The 22,248-nt window shown below is 42.8% G+C and overlaps 1 protein-coding gene across 1 annotated transcript; it reads left to right on the plus strand.

Annotated features, from left to right (window-relative positions):
* Positions 1-353: 353 nt before the first annotated feature.
* Positions 354-12,796, plus strand: LOC110333958 (serpin B9-like). The gene is made up of 7 exons (XM_021215757.2): positions 354-453; positions 2,564-2,741; positions 4,036-4,173; positions 4,628-4,745; positions 6,522-6,664; positions 9,781-9,936; positions 11,360-12,796. The coding sequence occupies exons 2-7, from the start codon at positions 2,574-2,576 to the stop codon at positions 11,759-11,761; spliced, it is 1,125 nt and encodes a 374-aa protein (XP_021071416.1). The 5' UTR covers positions 354-453; positions 2,564-2,573; the 3' UTR covers positions 11,762-12,796.
* The last annotated feature ends 9,452 nt before the right edge of the window (positions 12,797-22,248 follow it).

Genomic DNA, 22,248 nt, shown 5'->3' on the forward strand with positions numbered 1-22,248 from the left:
TTAGTAAAAGACCACACACATGATCACATACTCTGTTTAAACGAAGTGCTCATGAGTGGTTAAAAAAGCCAGAAAATGGTTTGTCAGGAGAGGAGGCTGGGTGTGGAAATGGATTTAGATACCAGGCACCCTCCACATCTACCACTTGCCACCCCACAGGCCCAGAGATTTATTAAAATCCCCGACATTCTCCCTTGGCACACAGCAAAATCTCCTGCTACTTTCACTTTCTCTAAGGACTCAGTTTTTCCCCAACCCCCACTCATCCTCTTCCTGCTGTGGCCTCCAGAGCCCGAGGCATCCTGTCTTCCCCGCCCCTGAGCAGGGGCACTGAACCAGAAGTCCCCGCCTTGTACTGTGTGAATATAGGACGAGCAGAGTCCCGCAGGCAGCTCTGAAAGGCTACTGGGAGCATCAAGGCTGCAAACGCTGGATTGGGAAGTCGCAACTGTGGTAGGTGTGGGCATGTGGCTCTTGGGGTGGCGCTGTGGGACCCACAGAGGTCTTGTTTACAAGGCATAGGCTTAGTCCAGAAGGGAAAACAAGACTGCTGAGTTAGGGAAAGAGACAGCTGGGAGGTGGTGTCTGATGAGCTTTTTAAATAGTGACTCCTCTAGGATCTCCAGCTGGCCAACGGCAGGGATGCAGATCTTAGGACTGGTTTCTAAGCTGTGTTGGTTCCTCCTGAGCCAGGTCTGGGGACCACAAGATATTGGCAGCCTCTCCACTGGCATCTTTTTATGCTTCCTCTCTGTCCCTACCACCTAGGCAATTTGAAAGCCTCTGCCTTCTCCCTGTGGATCTTGCAAAGTAATCTCTCTCACTTCCGGACCTTTTAAACATCTGGGGTCTCTAGTCCGAATTTGAGCATTGCTCATTCCCATGTATAAAATAATTCACTCCATGCTGACAGTGAATTTATCTGAGTAATCAAATACCCCCCTTTATCTGAGTATGCTTACTGTTAGAGTGCCAGACATCTCCCTTCCCTTCAGAGAGCTCCAGAGTCCAGTGTATGAAGAAGAACGGCCAGCAGTCAGTAGGAGACAGATTACACTTAAGAGTGATGAGCAGACCTGGGGTGGGGCAGCTACACTAGGGTGGGACAGCAGAGGCCCTGAGGCTGTCCAGTTCCAATGAAATTGGGAAAAGGGAGTAATTTGAACTCAGTGACAGGGATGGGGTAGGAGACCTTCTAGGTGTAATAAACTGCACTTCAAGAATTCAGAAGCAACTTTAAAATGACATAAGGGCAGGAATGCAGGAGGAGGGACAAGCTGAGTTAGATGAGGGGACCAACCAGAGAGGAAGTCATTGAAATAAAGCAGTCCCGCCTTTCCTCCAGAACCCTGGAAGTCATAAGGAGAGGACCCAGAGGATCTAAGTACACTGTCAGGATGCTGTGTCCTTCTGTCTGAGGAATGGGAAGAAGTGTGGTTTGAGTGTTCTGAGGCTCCCTCGGCTATGTGATCTGCCTGTTAACTCAGTAGGAAGCACTCTGAACATACTTCCAGGGTTCAAAGGTGAACCCTGGAACACTGAGAGCCCAGCCATGGGATGCACAGGGACTCAGAACTGGGTTAATGTGTCAGGAGCAGTCACTTAGTCTGGGCCAAGCTGTCTATCCATCTGGAAGATGAGACATGCTCAGTAGAAAAGCAGCTGGGCCGGGCGTGGTGGCTTATGCCTTTAATCCCAGCACTCGGGAGGCAGAGGCAGGCGGATTTCTGAGTTTGAGGCCAGCCTGGTCTACAGAGTGATTTCCAGGACAGCCAGGGCTACACAGAGAAACCCTGCCTCAAAAAACCTAAAAAAAAAAAAAAAAAAAAAAAAAAAAAAAAAAAAAAAGAAAAAAAAGAAAAAAAAGAAAGAAAGAAAGAAAGAAAGAAAGAAAGAAAGAAAGAAAGAAAGAAAGAAAGAAAGAGAAAGAAAAAAGAAAAGCAGCTGGGGTGCCTGCAGCTGATGCAAGGTCCTCTGAGCAGCTACTGCAGGGGAATGCTCCCCAATAGACAACACAATAATAATGCTAGCTTGTCTTTGGGTCTCATTTAGCATCTCAGTGTCTTTTCTGTAGCATCTTGAAAATGGGGAGGGTACCGTCTAATTCTTCATGGATAACACAGGAGGAGTCTTCACCAGCAGCATCCAGGATACAGAGTTGCTGAGTCAGGCAAGAGGACCCAGCGTTCCTGGTTGTTTTCTTCTTCGTTTCCTCTTCTTCCTTCTATTCCTTCTTCAAACTCTTCTCTTCAGAAGAGAGGAGTTGGTCTGTATGGAAGGAGGCTGAATACCACCTCTCTCTGCTGTGTTTTGTGTTTGTGTTCCTGATGATCTTTCCTTCAACCTGTGCAGATGCGAAGAAGCTAGCTTGGTCTGCTGCAATGACAACACTTAGCTAATAACCTTAAAATCGGAAGGACTGTGATCTAGAATGAATTTCTGAAATCTAATTTAAAGTACCTATGACCTTTGAAATGACAACCAGAAATAGTCCCAGATTTCCCTGCCTTAGAACAATGAACCTTCAGCTCTATGTTGATTTTTATATCTCCTTTCCCTCCAGATTCTGCATCATGAATACTCTGTCTGAAGGAAAAGGCACCTTTGCCATCCATCTTTTGAAGATGCTATGTCAAAGCAACCCTTCCAAAAATGTATGTTATTCTCCTGTGAGCATCTCCTCTGCTCTAGCTATGGTCCTCTTGGGTGCAAAGGGACAGACGGCAATCCAGATATCTCAGGTATGTTCTCTGTCATAAGCACACCTGTGTCACATGCATAAGAACTGCTGAGAAGGGACAGTAGGAATAGGCATACACTGTTTCATGGGGCAGGGGCTAAAGAGGAAGGACAGAGCCTCCTCCAGTAAGACTTCTTTAAGGGCAATGAGATTTCCTGAGTAATAACTTGGAGTAACTCTCAGTACATTGTCTAGAATTTAATTAGCAGTGGTGCATGAATAATTTCATACTATACTGGGTGTTGCAAGCCTTTAATTACAGCTACTAAGGAGACTGAGGAATGAAGATACCAAGTCCAAGACTAGCCTCGGCAAATTAGTTCCAGAAAAACAAAGACTCTTTTTTTTAAAGATGGAGAACGTCTTAGGGTTATAACTTAAGTACAGTCTCAAGTCCTGCAATTTGAAAAAATAAAAAGATATTGAAATTATTTGAAAGGGAGTTTGCTGGGATCTATCTTAGTTTTAGAGCAACAGGCTCTGTAATTATTTGTTGGCAAGGAAAGATAATTCCTTCTCTTAATTTTGTCTGATATGCCTTGCTTCAGCTAAAATACTAAAGGGGGCAAATGTGTGGAGCTAGTCCATGTCCTAAGTGGGCATTGGGTTCATTACTGTTTAACAAGCATCCTGAGAGCATTCCATACTAGGAATGGGTTCCTGACCTCACAGGGTTCCTGGACAGGCAGGAGCCATTTGTCTGAGAAAAAAGCAAGCAAGCAAACAAACAAAAGAAATGTCAGCACACAGCTTCACAGTGGGGAGTCATCACTGTTGCCCTGTGGTTTTGCTAGGACTTTCTTTCTCATGAAGATCCTTTCAGGTATAAGTGCTCGTTCTCATCATCTCTAAACATAGTCCATGAGGACATGAATGTGTAGAGAGGCTTTTTCCTAATTAGTCCTCATGGTCTTTTCTAGGTTTGGCTTCACTAATAAACACTTATACAGATCTTATGTATGTGTATAGCATGTATGCTCATGTATAGCATGTATATGTGTGTGTGTGGGTATGTGTATGTGTGTGTCTATATGTGTGTGTACGTGCCCTTGTGTACTTCTTGTTGGGGGTAGGAGGAGTTAGTTCTGGGTGTCTTATTCTCTCTCTCATCAGGCTCCTCCTAGTGCTGGGATGACTTCTATGCACTACTGGACCCATCTTCTATGCTTATTGAGACTCCAACTCAAATCCTGATGTACTTTACTTTCTGAGCCATCTCTTAACCTTGACAGTTTCCTTTTGAAAAAAAAATGTTTTATTACTGAACTCATAATGTTTCATCTTTTCCTTTCCAGGCACTTGGTTTGAATAAAGAGGAAAACATCCATCAGGGTTTCCAGCGGCTTCTCAGGGAGCTGAACAAGCCAGAAAGAAAGTACTCTCTTAGCATGGCCAACAGGCTCTTTGCAGACAAAACTTGTGAAGTCCTCCCAGTAAGTTGTAACAGTAGAATAATAGCAGTTGAATGCAAGGTAGTTGTTGGAGATCCTATGAGAAGGACCCTAGAGAATTTGAGAAAATTACAGATCTAGTTCTACTCAGTGTGAGGCTACACATCTATAATACCTTTATTTAGATGGTCAAGACACGAGGGTCACATGTTCTAGGCCAGCTTAGGCTACATAATGAGACTCACCTAAATATCCTCCCCAAATATCACAATTCTGTAATGATACCTTGAAATATTTTTAAATTGACTACTTGTAATTTTTATTTACTCATATCTCAGTTGCAAAGTTGCAGTACTTAAAGATGTTTTTTAAAAGTGATATCTACATTCATTTTAGTTTTGCTTTTTGTTTTTAATGCCGTAGTATTCAGTAGGTTGGAAAGCTTGCTGAAGTGTCATTTTGTAATGTAAACTTCCTGAATATTTTCTCTCCAAAGACCTATACGGAGTCCTCTCTTCACTTCTATGACTCAGAGATGGAGCAGCTCTCCCTTGCTGAAGAAGCAGAGGAGTCCAGGCAACACATAAACACATGGATCTCCAAACAGACTAAAGGTCAGAATTTCAAGTTACTTCTCACACCACATTCTTGTCCTTTCCATCTGCCTTCTCTCTTCTTCCTTCTCTGCCTTTCTCTTCATTCCCTTCTCTCTACCACATACTGATCTCAGCCATTTCAGAGTCAATACCATTCAGGCTATCTAGACCACCTGGTATAATTTAGAGCTCAGGGAATTCATGGAGGTTCTACTCAGACACTTAGATTTGAAACACGGAGTTGTTTGTCTATCTACCTAGCACAGGAGAGGGCTGATGCAAATGATTTCCAGTCTAACAGTTTACATTAGAAGTGGTTTGCAGCATTCATAGGTCGTGTGACTCCACCATCTCTGAAAAGGAGATTCATGGATAGACCTTCCCCATAATCCTGCTCTAGGGCTGCTTCTTTCCACAGTCTGTGTTGTCTTAGCTGTCACCACCTTTACCTCTGAAGGAGACTGCTTTTTCTGCTTCCACAGTTCCTGCTTCCGATTGGTTACTTACATTTGACAGAATTAGACTTGATTGCCTTTGAGGACCCTGCCAGCTGCTCAGTTACATTAACCTGAAAGAGCTTTCCATTTGGGGTTGAACTTGATTTGTTTTTATTTCAGAGATGACAGGTTCCAGCATTGGTCTTTGGGATCATTGTCTGATATTTGAACCATTCAGATCCCTCTCTATCACTAGGCACATTCTTTCTTCTGCTGACGGACAGAGAGTAAAGAATGAGGATCTTATACTCATCAATTATTGGCACATTTCTTGTTAGAGTTTTGCCTCTTGTGTGATCTTGATGTTGTAAATTAGCAAGGATTGCCTTGATCAGGGAAAGGCTACCCACTAATAGAGAAAAAGGGATTTTGTCCCTTTATCCACGTTTTCTCTTATAGGAATGAACAGCACTCCAAAGTGTAGAATAGTCATACCTCCTCCACTAGTTTCTTTCTGACTTTGAGTTTCTGACATGTTGTGGTATGTCAGACCTGGGAATGACCATGGAGTACTAGATGAGACTGTGTATTTAACATTAGTGTATTAGTAAGGGTTCACTGGAGGAAGAGAATGATGGGGATATAGAAGGAATTCAATAGATTTGCATACACAATACAGGCTGAATGGATAGTGACCACCTGCGTGTGGAGAGACTGAGTATCTGGTAGCTGCTGGATCTAGGAGAATGGAGCCCTTTGCAGGCCAAGTCTGGCATGGAAGGCCTAGAGGATTCTGCAGAGCCACTAGTCTGTGTCCTCTTGATGGCCAAATCAATTGTCAGCTAAAAATGGCAGGCACTGTGTACTCACCAGCAAGAACTAAAGGCAGGCAGACAAAAGCAGGCCGCTTCTGTCCCAGACCTTTGTATCTGGCAGCACAGCACTGTGCTGCCCACCAGAGGGAGGGTCCTGTCTATTACTTACTCTTTCTGGGAAATGTCCTCACAGACCAGAGCCCTGTCCTTTGTTTGATTCCAGAACCAATTAAGATGGTAACCAACAGTAGCCACCCCAGGGGGTAGCCATGGTTCCCTCCCACATTTTCTGATTGGTTTGTTCACCATCCTGAAATCTCTTTTTCTGCTTTGCCCAAACCTACTTTCCTTGAGGGACCTACAAGACTCTCACCATCCTCACCTGAGGATGTTCCTCCAGTGTGCATGGCCTCGAGGCAAACGTGGGCGTTAGTGCTTTCTTTCGAATTATTTTTAGTAGGCTTATCCAAATTCAGCAAATAGGAAAACGTGATGCTTAGATTTATATTTTTATGCATATGAAGTCTCTGCTTTCTCAATAGGTAAAATTCCAGAGTTGTTGTCAGTTGGCTCCATCAATTCAGAGACCAGGCTGGTTCTTGTCAATGCCTTATATTTCAAAGGAAAGTGGCATCAACCATTTAACAAAGAGTACACAATGGACATGCCCTTTAAAATAAACAAGGTAAGAAACAGCTCCCAGAATTCAAAGGACAATTCCCTTATATTTCAAAGGAAAGTGGCATCCACAGTTTCTCAAAGTATGTACAGTGGAAATATCTTTTAAAGTAGATGACATAAGGAACAGCATCTAAACCTACATGCCAGTGTGATGAAGAGATTGAATGGAAAGCCTTGACTGTGCTTGTGTAGCTCATGGCTCAGTGGTAGAGACTGCATATCCTGTGCAGGGTGCTGGCCTTCACTTTCAGACTAGAAATAATGAAATCAAGAACTCACAAAAAAACGTTTGAGACTTATATTTCTTAATGAAAGCTTAAACTCCATAGAAGAATGATAGAAATAAGGAATATGTGCTGTCTGTGTGATTTTTACCGTCTATCAGTGGCTCATGCTACTTTGGATCATTTCTTATAAAAACCTCTGTCTCTACCTCATTTTAGAAACTACATTTTCCTTTGAGTTCAAGAAATCAAAAACATAGGTGCTAATGTAGTATAAAACATGTATGGAGTATGAGGCAGAGTAGAAAGGAATGTATAAGCATTTATATAATAAATAATGTTTTAATTAAGATAAACATTTTAAATTACTGGTCAATTTATCATTATTAAGTAGTATTTATAGTCTTCTAATATTTAAAACAGTGAATGAGATCTCAGTCTGAATTAGAATATAACTTGAATTAAAGTAGATATTAGAATAATTTACTCAATACCTATAAGATATAATTTAATGCATTCAGGAACTTTATGAATAGTNACTTCCCATTCTCTTTTTTTTTTTTTTTTGGTTTTTCGAGACAAGGTTTCTCTGTATAGCTCTGGCTGTCCTGGAACTCACTTTGTAGACCAGGCTGGCCCCGAACTCAGAAATCCACCTGCCTCCCCATTCTCTTTTTATTAACAGTACTCTAAAAATGTTTGTAAAAGAATGACTTGTTTTTAACTTGGGAATTTAATCTTTATTTTGAATGGTCTGTAGTAAATTTTTATGTTTATTTTACCACTATAATCAAAATCTTCACACATTATTGAACCACTTTAAAAGTTTGAACATTACTGATTGACTACTAGAACTGAACCTGCTGGCATAAAGGACAAAGAGATATATGAAGTTCTTTCCTGATGCTCCCCTAGCTTTTAATGGGTTGAGAAGAATTTTCTGCTTTGTGACGGGTTGTCAGACTGAGTCACGTAGAAACATGTCCATGTGGTTCCCATCTGAAGTAATTTAACTTGGGATTTCCCTTCCCTCTCTCTGATGGGATATCAGAATGCAGCTCTGCCCTAAGCCTGTGAGTGTCTGTGTTCTGGATCTTTCTGCTTTGTGATGGTTTAAGAGTTTTTCATGAACCTTTGAGCCTGTGTGCTCCTGTTGTCCTGTTGTCAGACTTTTGGTTGTTTGTTTAATATTGAATATTTTCTTTATTTACATTTCAAATTTTATCTCCTTTCCAGGTTTGCCTTCCCCCAGAAACCTCCTATCCCCTCCCCCTGTTTCTATGAGGGTGTTCCCTCACCCATCCACCCACCCACTCCTGCCTCCCTGCCCTGGTATTCCCCTACACTGGGGCATTGAGCATTCACAGGACCAAGGGCCTCTCCTCCCATTGATGCTGGAGAAGGCCATCCTCTGCTACATATGTGGCTGGAGCCATGGGTCCCACCATGTGTACTCTTTGGTTGGTGGTTTAGTCCCTAGGAGCTCAAGAGGGTCTGGTTGATTGATATTGTTGTTCTTCCAATGGGGTTGTAAATCCCTTCAGCTACTTCAGTCCTTTCTCTAACTCTTCCACTGGGGACCCTGTGCTCAGTCCAAGGGTTGGCTGTGAGCAGGCTCTGGCAGAGCCTCTCAGGAGACAGCTATAGCTGTTTTCTGAGAGAATGCATCCCTCCATAGGCCCATCACAGCACTATGAAAATGTTCCAGTCTATTTTATGATATTTTTCCTGTTACTCGTAATTGACTATACTGTTTCCTTAGACATGATTGTTGACTACATTAAATTATAAAAATCCTGCATCAGATGTGTTAGTTATCTTTCCATTAGTGCAACACACTCTCTGAAACAAACAACTTAAAAGTATGTTTAAGTTGGAAATGTTTATGTTGGCTCATGGTTCTAAGTTTCATTTGTGGTCCACTGGCCCAATCATTCCAGGTTGTGATGGTATAGCACAGACTGGCAGAAATACGTGGTGAAGGCTAGTTTACAGCACAGTACTCGGGAAGCAAAAGAGAGAAACACAAAGGGGCTAGAGTGCCTTCAGGAGAACTCCCTTTCAAATATTTAGCTTTCTTCCATTAATTCCTACCTCTGAAAAGTTTGAGTAGCTCTTGGTAGTAGCTATCTGGGGAAAAAGACTTTGAGACATGAGTGTTTGTGGAATATTTAAAAACAAGTCTAAGGCTTTAGAATATTAATATGTGAATGCTATGGTTTTTTCCTAGATAACACAATTGACTTTCAGCAGATAGCTCCTATTCTGATTATTTTTTGTTCTTGGTGTGTGTGTGTGTGTGTGTGTGTGTGTGTGTGTGTGTGTGTGTGTGTGTGTGTAGTTGGCACAAGCTAAAAAAAAAGAATTCTAAATTGAGAAATTGACTCCATAAGTTCTTCTGAAGGCAAATCTGCTGGTCATGTTCTCAATTAATGGTTGCTGGAGGAAGGACCAGAATGTTGTGTGTGGTGCCAAAACTAGGCAGGTAGTCCTGAGTTAGGAAAACACGCTGAGAAAACACTGGGGAGATGCCCATAAGTAATATTCCTTCATGGCTTCAGCCTAGTTCCAGCTCTGAATTCCCCCAGTTATGGATGTGACCTGAGAGTTGTATTATGAAATAAATTCTTTCCTCCCCAAGTTGCTATTTGGCATGGTGTATTACCACATAGGACACACCTTAACAGAGATGGTCCCATATCTACGTACCTTCAATATTTTCAATGAAATCAGGAAGACGAGGGCAGACATTGTCTAAGCAGTCACTGAAACATGAATATTGCTTACATTGTGAGTGCTAAAAATTTTATTGTGAGCCCTGAAATTAACAGCAGCTTATTTGGAAACCCTGACCACTCTCAGTAATATGTTTTATGTCATGTATTTCTGTGTTCAGGATGAGAAAAGGCCAGTGCAGATGATGTGTCGTGAAGACACATATAACCTCGCCTATGTGAAGGAGGTGCAGGCACAAGTGCTGGTGATGCCATATGAAGGAATGGAGCTGAGTTTCGTGGTCCTGCTCCCAGATGAGGGTGTGGACCTCAGCAAGGTGAGCCAGAAGAGTCCACAGTATTTATCACTCTAAATGTCTTCGAAAAGAATCCAGTGTCCCTGGTGTCCTTTGTCATTAGAACAGAACTAAATGATTTTATTTTGTCTAGTACCAGTTGAGTGTGTGGTACTCACAGACCCAGCATTGAGTTGTGTGTGTTGGCACTGGGCTTTGGGCTCGACGCTGTGCCCAAGACTCCCATTGTAGGCTTTGTGCCCTTGCCATATAACATAAATTTATCACTAGAATGGGCAATAGCTACCTAATAGGATGAAATCTGGGCATCTGAAATGGTAAACATGGCACAGTGCTTGGAAAATAGTCTTCCTCCATAAATATAATCCATGTCATGATCTTTGTCAGTATTGTATTCAATAGCTGACAACATGCACAGAAGAACTGTTGCACTTTGACCTAACAAATAGGAAGAGGAGGGGTGCAGCTGGGGAGAGCAGAGTCAGGCAGGTCATTATAACAGTTTTTGGTCTTCCTTGTGGCAGGATTTCCCATGGTGTGTGAGCAGTAGATTGTGCATGACCTAAGGGGTCTTTGTAAGCAGACCAGCTCCATCATTCTCAGCATCCATCTCCCTAACTGTGACATAGTTTCTCTAGGATATTACTAGTGTTTCACCACTGACAAAATACCTGACGTGAATAACCTAGGGCAGGAAGGATTTATATAGGCTCATAGTTTCAGAGCATTCATTTCAGTTACCTGTTCCATCACTGGTTGGTATGGTGGCAAATGCACATCGAAGGGAATACAGATCTTTCAGTTAACAGCAAGTGTAGGGAGGAGAAAGGACACATAGGGCCAAAGATGAGCTTCTAAGAAACTTCTCCAGCAACTATGACCTTCATTCAGCTAAAAAAAAAAAATAATTTAGCTGCCTCCCAAAATGTTACCACATGCTTCAAAACAAGGGTCTGCTATGAACCTTTGGGTGGAATTTCACATTCAAGCCACAACAGCTCACCAAACACACGAATTCTACCCTGGATTGACTTCCCTTCTGGTGTGGCTCATAACAAGAGTTAATTTCTTTCAGAGTTTTGATTTTTTTTTTTTTATTTTAGCAGCAGTGATTCGCTATCTTTGAAACAAAATCTAGTTCCAGAAAACAAAATCAAACACAACCTAAACCATTATTGCCTGGACACTGGTCAGAATAAATGATGTCTCCAAAGTGATTTTGGGGAGGACAACCAGGTCTTTCTATCCCTGGGCTGCTTGTCAGCCATGCTCATCAGGGAAGATACATACATGTTAGCAGGACAGTGGAATGTCACAGTGCCTTTTTATGTGAATAAGAAGTGTATCTTGAATGGTATTAGAAGGTACTGTGAATAGGAATGCTCTGTGGTTCTGAGAAAGACCTCAGAAGTGAATCTGAAATTCTCAAATCCTTCTTTGTCAGGTGGAAAACAATCTCACTTTTGAGAAGTTAACAGCCTGGACCGAAGCAGACTTTATGAAGAGCACCGATGTTGAGGTTTTCCTTCCAAAATTTAAGCTCCAAGAGGATTATGACATGGAGTCTCTGTTTCAGCGCTTGGGAGTGGTGGATGTCTTCCAAGAGGACAAGGCTGACTTATCAGGAATGTCTCCAGAAAGAAATCTGTGTGTGTCCAAGTTTGCTCACCAGAGTGTAGTGGAGATCAATGAGGAAGGCACGGAGGCTGCAGCAGCCTCTGCCATCATAGAATTTTGCTGCGCCTCTTCTGTCCCAACATTCTGTGCTGACCACCCCTTCCTTTTCTTCATCAGGCACAACAAAACAAACAGCATCCTCTTCTGTGGCAGGTTCTCGTCTCCATAAAGACACATGTACTACACGGGGCGAGTTCTCTCCTCAGTATCCCTACCACTCCTACAGCTCTGTCAGGATGGGCAAGTAGGGGGAAGTCATGTTCTAAGATGAAGACGCTTCCTTCTTCTCAGCCTGATCTTATAATGCCTGCATTCAGCTCTCCCTGTCTTGAATGCATCTGTACCCTTTGCCAGGTTATGTCTAATGATGCCATATACCTTCTGCTATGCTACCGATTGATAGCCTAACCAGTAATGTATAGCCGGTTAGAACTGACTTCACTGTGCAAGAATGCTATAATGGAGCTGGAGAGAAGGCACAGACTCTAGGAAAGGTTGCTGCTTTTGCAGAGGACACAGGGACATTTCCCACCACTCACATGGCTGCTTACAACCTCTGGAAATGCCAGTTCCTATCCATGACTTGATTCCTTTCTTTGGCTTCTACTGGCTCCAGCATCCTGCATATGCACGTATCCTCTTTCAGTTATGCACAAACAAGTAAAAATTTAAAAAAATAAGTAAACATTTAAAGAGAGAGTGTAAAATTTCATTAATGGTTAGATAATAGCTGCTATTGTGTCTTTTTCAGGTTTTAATGCCATTATTCTTATGTATAGAGTCAACAATTTATAGGAAAACATCAGTGCCATGCTGTGATCTTATCCTCACCCCCTTTCAAACACATTGTTTAACCATCAAGCAGTGGCTCTCCACTCTTCCTCCCTCTGTCTTTATAACCACCAACCTTCTCTCTGTCTCTGTAGCTTTATCTATTTTGGACATTTTATATAGACTGCCTCTTTGCTTTCTTGATAATGTCCTTTGATATACACATATTGCTTTTTTTCCCAATGACATTCTTCTTATTTATTACTGTTCTGATCATGAGGTATCCGTGCTGCAGCTAAGAATCTTACTACTAAAGTCAAGTGCAGAAATGACTGCCCCTATGTTTTCCTCCAAGGCTTTCATGGATTATGACTTATATATTTAGGTCACTGTTCCAGTTTAAATTAAATTCCATATGTGGAATGGTTTAGGAGCCTGATCTTTATTTATTAACATCCAGTTGTCCCAGTACTTGTAATTGCTTTGAACCATGAAGTATTGATCAATAAGTAGGAAAAGCAGCGTTTCAACAAGTGGGGTAGGATAGAAGTTACTCAGTAAGTATATTGAAGGTTAAATGGGTTAAAAATGAGTTCTACATCCAGCTGAGGACTGAGGCCACTGGATGTGGCAGGACGTGGGATGTCTGACTGGTGCACTCCACTCCACTGCCTGGTGGGCATTAGGCTGTGAGAAGCCACAGACCTGCTCTGTTGTGGGGTAGCACATTCTGAGGTTTCTGTGGAACTGCCAGAGTTGGCTTGTGGTCCCAGAGTCTACACAGAGGCCAGCAATGAGCAGTTCTCAGGCTCTTGGACACTGTGTATGCCACTAGATGTTTCGAAAGTGCTGAGAATTGAGTGGGGACCCGAGGGTGGGCAGGAGGAGAGAGCTAAGGCTGGGTCCCACAACCTTGAGTCCTTGGCTTGGTTGGTGGTAGCTTGGGTTGCCATAAGCTGCTGCTGGGAGCACAGGGAGGCCTCAGGATGAGCCTATTCAAGGGGAGACCTGCTTCATTGGTCCAGCATGGCAGATTCCAACGAGAAGATGAAGTCCATGGTTTTAAGGCATTTATTGTAGAAAGGTAGAGAGAGGGAGAGAGTAGAGAAGTAGAAGCTAGCCATGGACACTTGGAGAGAGGGGGGACACAAATGTGAAGAGAGGGGGAGCAAGAGAATGAGAGGCAAGAGTAAGAGAGTGAGGAGGGGTCTAGCAGTCCCTTTTATATTGGGCTGGGAATACCTGGCTGTTGCCAGGTAACTGTGTGGTTGGAGTCCAGACAGAATACCAGGAACTTGGGGTTTTGCCCTACTGAACTGGTGGCCACACATCACTCTGCAGGGGGCTGTGGGAGGCTGTAGCTGAAACAGGAGTCAGGGGTCCAAGGGCCCTGGCCGAACATCTCCTGTTCCTTGCAGGTATTAAGTCACCTGTCAGATCCCCAGGGTTCAAAGCCTGTGCGCCATCAGAGACCAGGCTGCCTGTGCGCATCTCACCACGCCACATATTACCACAAGAATGAAACACAAATATGAGAAATGAGCAGGAAACAAAGAAGAAGAGATTAAATGTTCTGTAATTAGGTCACTCAGAGATGACTCTGGGGGTGGGGGGATATGCTTCATGCCATGCCTGACAACTTGAGTTCTATTTCTGAACCTGGCATAGTAGAAGAAGAAAACTGATACTAACAAGTTATCCTCTGACTTCACAGTATACACCATGGAATGCACATGCACAAATAAATAGATTCCCATGAATCAGATTAAATTATTAACTCTGTTAATAATCAGGAAAATTCACATACAACATTAATTTCCTATCAGGAAGTTAATCTTGTTAGGGAAAGTCAGGAAGTAAAGTAATAGGAGTCCATGAGATCCTGAAAATGAGAAGCAAAGCCAGGATATACTCTTATGCATGAGCATATGTCCTGGGTTCAGTGTGTCTGTGCCTTCCCTGCCTCTGGGAATGACCACTTGGGGAGACAGACGGCCAGGAGTTTGACTGAGCTTATCCCAAGCTGCCTGTGCTGCCAACAGGGCAGGATGTCAGAGCTAGTTGGAAGTCCCCGGGCCTGCAATAAGGCTAGGACCGAGGGGGTTCTCTGACTCTCGGACATCCAGGCACCTCTGGGTGTCTTGGAAGAGACAAGAGTTTGGGGCCGAGGGCTGGGGACAGAGTCTAGCATGGAGCCAGGGAAGGGGTAGGGGGAAGGGAAGTTCTGGCTTGTACCACTTGTGATTGTCCTTAGCTTGGCAGATATAGGCTTGGTGGTGGTTGCATCTGGGAGCACAAAGAGGCCTTCTATGTGAGAATTAAGCTGTGACTCTGTAGTCAAATGACTTTTCCATGGGTAGTGAAAGCTTCTGAGAGCAGCGTTGGCAAGCAGCTTCCCTAAGACCTCCTGTCATGCTCTAAGACCCACTGGCTCTGCATCCCCTTCCACCATGGATGAGGAAGAGAAATAGGATAGCTTCCACACCCATCATGCAAGGTCCTTCTTACCTCAACTTTGGGAAACAAAACCCTCACCATGAACCATGAATATGCCTTGGCTTATTAGTGTTGAATGAGACTTTTCAAAAAAAAATTGCTTATTTCCAGGACAGATGGATCTGCATGCCTCACCCCTTTTGGCCTGACATAATATAGTGTTTCAGTTGTATCAGGTACAGGGAAACCCTGTAGTGGAAAGCCTTGCTGTGGTAGTGTCTCTGTACATACAGAGGCAGCTTAAGTAAAGGTTTGGTGTATTGAGGCAGGCCAGGGCAAAAGTGTGCCTGCAAGTATGTAGGGCTAAACACAGCAGTGATTTGGAGCCAGCCAACCTCTTCCTGCCTCTCTGCATCAGATGGCCTCAGTGAGCTTTCAGTTGCACTGCTGTCCCCTTTATAATTATGCCCTTGAGTTTCCCTCATGTCCAGCTCTGTGCATCACTTTCCTGTAGAGTCTCTTACTGACAGTTAGAAGGGTCTGCTTATTAGATGTGCCCTTTCCCATGTCTTACTCTGTTTCCCATTAGTATTTCAGAGTCCCACAGTCTGGGTAACTTATAAATAACAGGAGTTTCCCTTCATGATCCTAGAGGGTGGGAAGTCTAAGAGTATGGCTCCAACTTCTCATGGTGTCTTTTCATGGCTTCACCAGGGGGGCAGAGGGCAGCATCTGGAAGAGAGTAGACTAGACTTGTGAACTTGGATCGCACATCATTTTCTTTTTCTTCTTATAACATCATGGGTGATCCAACCCATGATCTTATCTGATCTTAGTCACCTCTCAGAGGTCTCATCTTCACATACATCAATACTTTCATTTAGGCTTAAGATTTTGGCTCATGAATCCAGGAATACAGACTTCCTGGCACCAGATTCCATGAGAGCCTGTGCTTAGGCAGCAGTAACTACATTATTCTTATCAGAGTGGCATTTTTGGAGCGTAGCTGGCTACCCATGCACAGCACATGTCACTCCATTAAAGCTGACACTAGACTCTATGCCTCCTTCTAGCTGTATCACATTGCTTTGCTCTAAATGTTCCAAAGTGAGGTCACCTCTCTGTTAAATCATGAAGGACCCAGTGGAACTAAGGAGACAATTTTAACCAGTGAGCCCTCACCCATATTAGGGAACTGTAGGGAAAACCTCACAGTGCTTTTGGGATCTTTTTCAGGTGAGTGCTTTTCCTAAAGAGAGGAGAGGACATCATTGGGATTCTCTAGCACTTCTAATGGATCTCAACAAGGCAGGTGCTGAGATCTTGGCTAATGTGACACTTAGAATGTGTTTAGTTATCACCACTGATAGCTTATATGGAAAAAAGACCTTTTATTGTTATAGGTGGTGAATTTTTTTATTTTAACAACATTCAATTATTTTTAATTTAATTTTTATTTTTTGAGATGTTCATACATGAATACTGAATTTACATCATTTCCACTCCCAAATCAATTCTTGATTCCATGTAGATATTCACCACTTGAAGTCAGAAGATGTCAATGTTAAAGGGCCCAGTCCTAAAAAAAACTTCCAAAATTTGTAATGCTTGCCAAACAGCACTTAGGAGGCTTCTTATAAACCCCTCTCTGTTTTGATAATTTCATAGTATGATTCACAGAACCAAATCAGTATTGAGTGTAATATTCCCAACTTATTATAAAGAATATAGCTTTAGCCTGTGACTCCATCCAAACTGAATGCATTCATGGAGCTTTTTCTAAAATAGATCATATATTGGAACGCATATTGAGTTTTATCAAAGAAAACAAAATTGAAATAAGGCTTTATAGTTTGTTTTCAGTAGAAAAAAATTACAAATCAACAGCAACAAAAAACTATACAACATAAACAAATTCAAGGAGGTTAAACAACGTGCTACTGAATGGTGAATGAGTCACTAAAGAAATCAAGAATAAGGTAATAAAAATTAACATATTAACCTAGTGGGTATAATAATAGTAGCCCTAGGAGGGAAGTTCCTGGTTATAAGCACAAATATTTAAAAAATCAGAGAGATTCCAATATAATATAATGATGCATAGTAAGCCTTTGGAAAAACAAGAAAAAAACCCAAATCAATACATGGAAAGAAATAGATCAAGGTACAGTTTAATATAGAAACAAAACAAAAAAGAAATAATAAAATCAAGAGTTGATTCTTTGACAAGACAAATTATGCCAACAAATTCTTAGCCAAAATAACCAAAAGAGAAGATCCAACTCATAAAGTTAGGGATGAAAATGATCCATTCCAACAGTACTAATGAAACTCAGAAAATCATGAGAACATACTTTGAAAACATATTCCACTAAATTGGAAAATGAAAAAGATATCAATGAATTTCCAGATACATATAATCTAACAAAATTAAGTCAAAATAATATAAGTAATTCAATCGCATCATTATAAATGATAATGTTTAAAAAATACCTTAGTAAAATAAAAGTTCAGGGCCAAGTTAAATCATTTCTTAGTTTTTCAGAATTTTAAATATGAATGGCCAACATTCTTCAAACTATTACATAAAATAAGACAGGAAGACACTCTACCAAATTTTTTCATGAAGCTAGAATTATCTTGATGTCAAAATGTGATACAACTGAAAAAAAAAAAACACCCACAAATAGAAAATTATAAACCAATTTCCCTGAACATAGGTGACCAAAACAAAAACCAAGCAAGCAAGCAAACAAAATACCTCAGCAAAAGCTTGCAAACTGACTTCAAGAAAATATCAAGGAGTTAATTTATTATAGCTAAGTAGGTTTGTTCCAGAGATTTGGGAGTACCATTTTGCTTAGTTTCTGTCAACGTTACACCAGCTAGCATAGTCTGGGAACTTCGGCTAAGTAATTCCTCCCATCAGATAGGCTTATGAGCTTGTTGATGGGACATTTTCTTGATTAAGGACTAATGTAGAAGGCCCAGAGCACTATGAAACACGCTATCCCTGATCAAGTTGCCCTGGATTGTATAAGCTTAGTCAAACCTGGGGATCAAGCCCGTAAGCAGCACTCCCCATAGTTCTTGTCTTGTTTCCTGTCTCCAGGTTCCTCTCTTGAGCTGCAGCTCTGGCTTCCCTTCGTGATGGTCTGTACCATGTGAACTGAAGTAAACCCTCTCCTCTCCATATTGTTTTTGGTCAGTGTTTTATCACAGCAATAGAAAGCAAACTAGGAGAGATGGCTCAATATATTTACATGTATTAAATCAATGAATGTAACACATGTTATAAATGGACTCATGATCATATGGTCATCTTGACAAATGCAGAAAGGGCTTTCAGTCAAAAATCAACATCCATTCATGATAAAAGTGCTGAAGAACCACAAAATAAAAGAAACATAATGAAATAGGAACATAATAAAGACTGTATCTGAAGAACATATAAATAATATTATGATAATTGTGGGTGAAACAAAACACAAAACCCAGAAATATGACAAAGGTGTCCACTTGTTCAAGTGTGTTGTTGAAAATACTAGTTAAAGCAATAGAAGAGAATGAAACAGAAAGAATACAAACTGTGGGACAGTGGGCATGGGGGAATAAAGGGAATGGGAGAAAACCTGCTTCTCTCCAGAGTTCCGGTGCTCTGGGCGGGCAGATGCCGGAGGACTGCCGCACACTTTCCACATGGCCCTGGGTGGGTGTCACAGAACCCAGCCCGCTGGGGGGTGGACAAGGGGCAGTCCAAGGTCTCTGTGCCTTATGGAGGCCAGAGATAACAGGTTCTCAGTCTCGGGCATCCCAGACACTTCTGGACACCTCAGAAGAGCTGAGAACCAAATGGAGGCCCTGGGGGTGGCTCAGTCATCGTTGGGGCCAAAGAAAGGAGAGGGCAGGGAGAGAGGGGGTGCTGGGTGGTTCCCATGCAGGTGAGAGTCCTTGTTCCCTTCCAGTGGGAGGTTAGATGCAGCTCTTTAGGGGAAAGCCTATCCCATCGTTCAAGTACAGCAGGCTTTGTTGAGTAGAGATGGTCTATGGTTTTAGAACTTTATGGTAGAAAGTCAGGGAGAAAGAGAGAAGGTAAAACTAAGAGAGAGGCTGGCCATGGCCACGTGGAGAGAGGGGGAGAAGGGAGAGAGAGAGAAGGAGGGCTAGAGATGAGAGTAAAAAAGGTGAGAGTTTAAGAGAGTGAGGAGGGGCCAAGCAGCTCCTTTTATAGTGGGCTGGGCTACCTTGTTGTTTCCAGGTAACTGTGGGGAGGAGCATACCTGGCTATTGCCAGGAAACTGTGGGGGTGGAGGTCTAGCCAGAATGTCAGGAGCTTGGGACATTGTCTGTGTGACTTATACTCACAGAATTATAGAGTTGGGGGTTCTGTGGTATCAGGCACTGGGAACATGGCTCACTGTTCTGTCCCTTGTAGAGTTTTCTACTGGGTCTCTGGAGCAAGCCTCATTCAACCAAAACAGGTGGCCTTTCACGGCCCCACCACTCCCCCTTTTACTTTTTAAAAAAGGGGTGGGGCCACTAGAGTGATTGTGTCATTTGTGGTGAAAATTTTGGGTGGGGTTGAAGTATCAGAAGAAAACATATAGGCTAGAGGAGTAACACAGCTAAGGAGAGTATTAAGGAGGGTTAAGGGTGGGAGGGCGAGAGATTATAGAATCAATTAATTGTTCCATGGGTTGTATAATTTGAGGGTAATAACATCAATTTTGAACAGCAATTAATTAATCTAGATAGACATGTTTCCCTTACTGTCATGTAACTTCCCCCAAGTTCAGTAGCCATTTGGCTTTGGCAAGAGAGTTCATCTGTAGCTGGAAGGTCCCAAGTCTGTCTTCTGTGGGGTTCAGGGCATGTCTCTGGATCTCAGCTTGTGTCTCAGGAGTCTTCAGTCAGACGAGGTTTTTGGAGGAAGGCAGCTTTGTTGTCTATAGATCTCAGGAGATAGTGGCTCTGAGGCGGGCGAACAGGAGCTGGGAAGACTGTACCACCGGGGATATGCTAGAGGCAGAGGCAGGGAGACCACAGGAGCAGAGAGAAGCAGGGTATAGAGCAGGAGGTGCCTTTTTTTAAAAAAAATATTTCCCACAACAAAGCCCTCAGGCACAGGTGACTTGTCAAGGGGCTCAGGTTTCTTGTCTTGACATAGGGGACTTGCTTAGTGCTGTGCCTGTGTACCACCATGGGAAACACAGCCTTTTTCATGAATATTACATGTGGCCTGTTTTTAAACAGAAACATTAAGTGTAGAAAATACTTGTAGAATTGGAAGTACAGAGAGTATTTACAGAGTCCAGAGGTTAGAGTGGAAAGTATTCGCCATGAGAAAGAGTAGAAAGTTCTCCTTACAACTTAGTAATTAATAAAATTTCAGGTCGCTGCTTTTGGAGGAGTCTAAGTTCTTGGTATGGGTCCTTATTCCCTCTACCTGAATGGCCTGAGTCCAGAGACCCATCCTAGGGGCTGCAAGGGAATGAAGACAGGACATAGACATAGACAGATGTTCAGAAAACCTGGTGTCCAGTCGGGTGTGGAGCTATACCTACAACTGTGGCAACCGAGAATCCCAGTATGTTTATTATGTATAGCACATGGGGAGGATGGCTACGGTAGATAGGAGGTCTCTGTAGGCAAGGAGTCTCTGGCTGTAATCAGCCAGGATGAGGAAGCAGTAGCTCTAGTTTTTTGAGACAGTGGAGTCTGGTGTCATGTTTGTACTCAGACACCCTAAGGAAGGCCCTGCTATCCCTCTGTGCCTCATCCATGTAAGGCTTTGTCATTAGCATGGGGCTGAGGCATTGGAGTCCTCCACTCACGGCTACACCCATGCCAGTAATACACATTCATCCAGAAATTTACTCACCAGAGACTTCCTTCAATCCCCATATCTAATAGAGCAGATGAAAAACTTAGATGGAATCTGTCACAGTAATTGAAGATAGCAAGCCAAATCTATCATTGGAACTTTAGACAAATCAGAGAGAACGATAAAAGTCAAACTTTCTAAGTCCACACAGATCCCTCTGCTTTGATTCTTACAAAAGTAAGTCAGCTTTCTCTCTTGGGAAGAATCCGTGAAAGAACAACAGCTACAGCAATAACAACAGCAACCACAGTAAGCAGCACCAACAATAATAACAATGAAAACATTAACAACTATAAAAATAGCAACAGCACCAACAACACTGTACTTGAAGAATTGGCCCATTGTGGCTCAGAGTTTCAGATATCTGGACCCATAGTTGATTGTTTCAGTCATTTGGGAGCCTGTGGTGTGGGAGAGCATCATGGCAGTCAGTGTGTACGGTGTAGTAAGCTGCTTCCCCCACCCCCTGCCACTGGCTAGGAAGCTTAAGGAGGGGAAGAGGTTCAGGGATCCAACAGCCCTTTCAGGACATAATAGCCCCACTAGCAATGACCCAGATTTCTCCAAAAACTGTTTTGCACTAAAGGTTCTGTCAACTCTCAGTTGTGCCACAGGCTGATGACTAAGCCTTTTTACCACATGGAACTTGGGAGGAGAATATGGGTCCAAACCCTAGCCAGCTATTTAATTTTCTATCTCCCAGTCACTGGCTTATCAGAAAAATAACTTTGAAATGACTAATCTCCTCTTACTTTTATATTTCTCCTTTCCTTAGCTTATTCTCTGTCTGTGAGCCCTGGCCCCTCTGCCCAGCTTGCCAGAATTCAAGTGACCTCTCCACCAATGATCTCAACACTCTTGGAAATGAGGAACCATGGAAAACATGGAGGTATTTAGGTATTTACACATCCTTCAAAGTGTATGCTGTCTATTTCCAAAGGAAAACACACCTGTCTTTAATACAAGTCAGCACACAGTGAGGCAGCAGGCGCTCGGAGCATTTCTACATCTGGAAATGCAGACCTTTGAGAGCAAGAGTCCTCCTCAGCCCAGCTCTGCTCCACTCAAGGACACAGGTACCAGACAATCAACTGTCACCAAAAGTCAACCTGGGCGGTTGATTTGAGCACGTTGTCCGCTGCTAGTGATGACTAAGAATGAACACACAACAACACACACCACCGACAAACACACTTGTGCAAATAACCAAAGGAAAAATGAAGCTCTCTGGAGTGGGAGGGCTTCCAAAGAGAGGAGAAAGCACTGAGCTGTTCGTCTAGGGGACTTAGGGAGGGCGCTCATGGCAGCAACCACTCAGACGATGGTAATTAGTATTGAGATTAGTTAGTTCTCTGGGCATCTCATGGGTGGGGCAGATATGGATCCTCAGACTCTGCGCGCATTCCCCTGGTCCAGGCAGGGACATTATCAGGGGCTGCTTACCCACTGCTCATCCAAAGTTGTCTACACCGAAGCCCCACTCTGCCTGTCTCTAGATTGCTCTGTTAGTTGCTGAGCTCTCTGCTTGCTGCTGTCCCTGGTCAGCATTGCTAATCAATGTCTTA

The sequence above is a fragment of the Mus pahari genome, chromosome 16 (assembly GCF_900095145.1).
Source record: "Mus pahari chromosome 16, PAHARI_EIJ_v1.1, whole genome shotgun sequence".
Classification (NCBI taxonomy): Eukaryota; Metazoa; Chordata; class Mammalia; order Rodentia; family Muridae; genus Mus; species Mus pahari.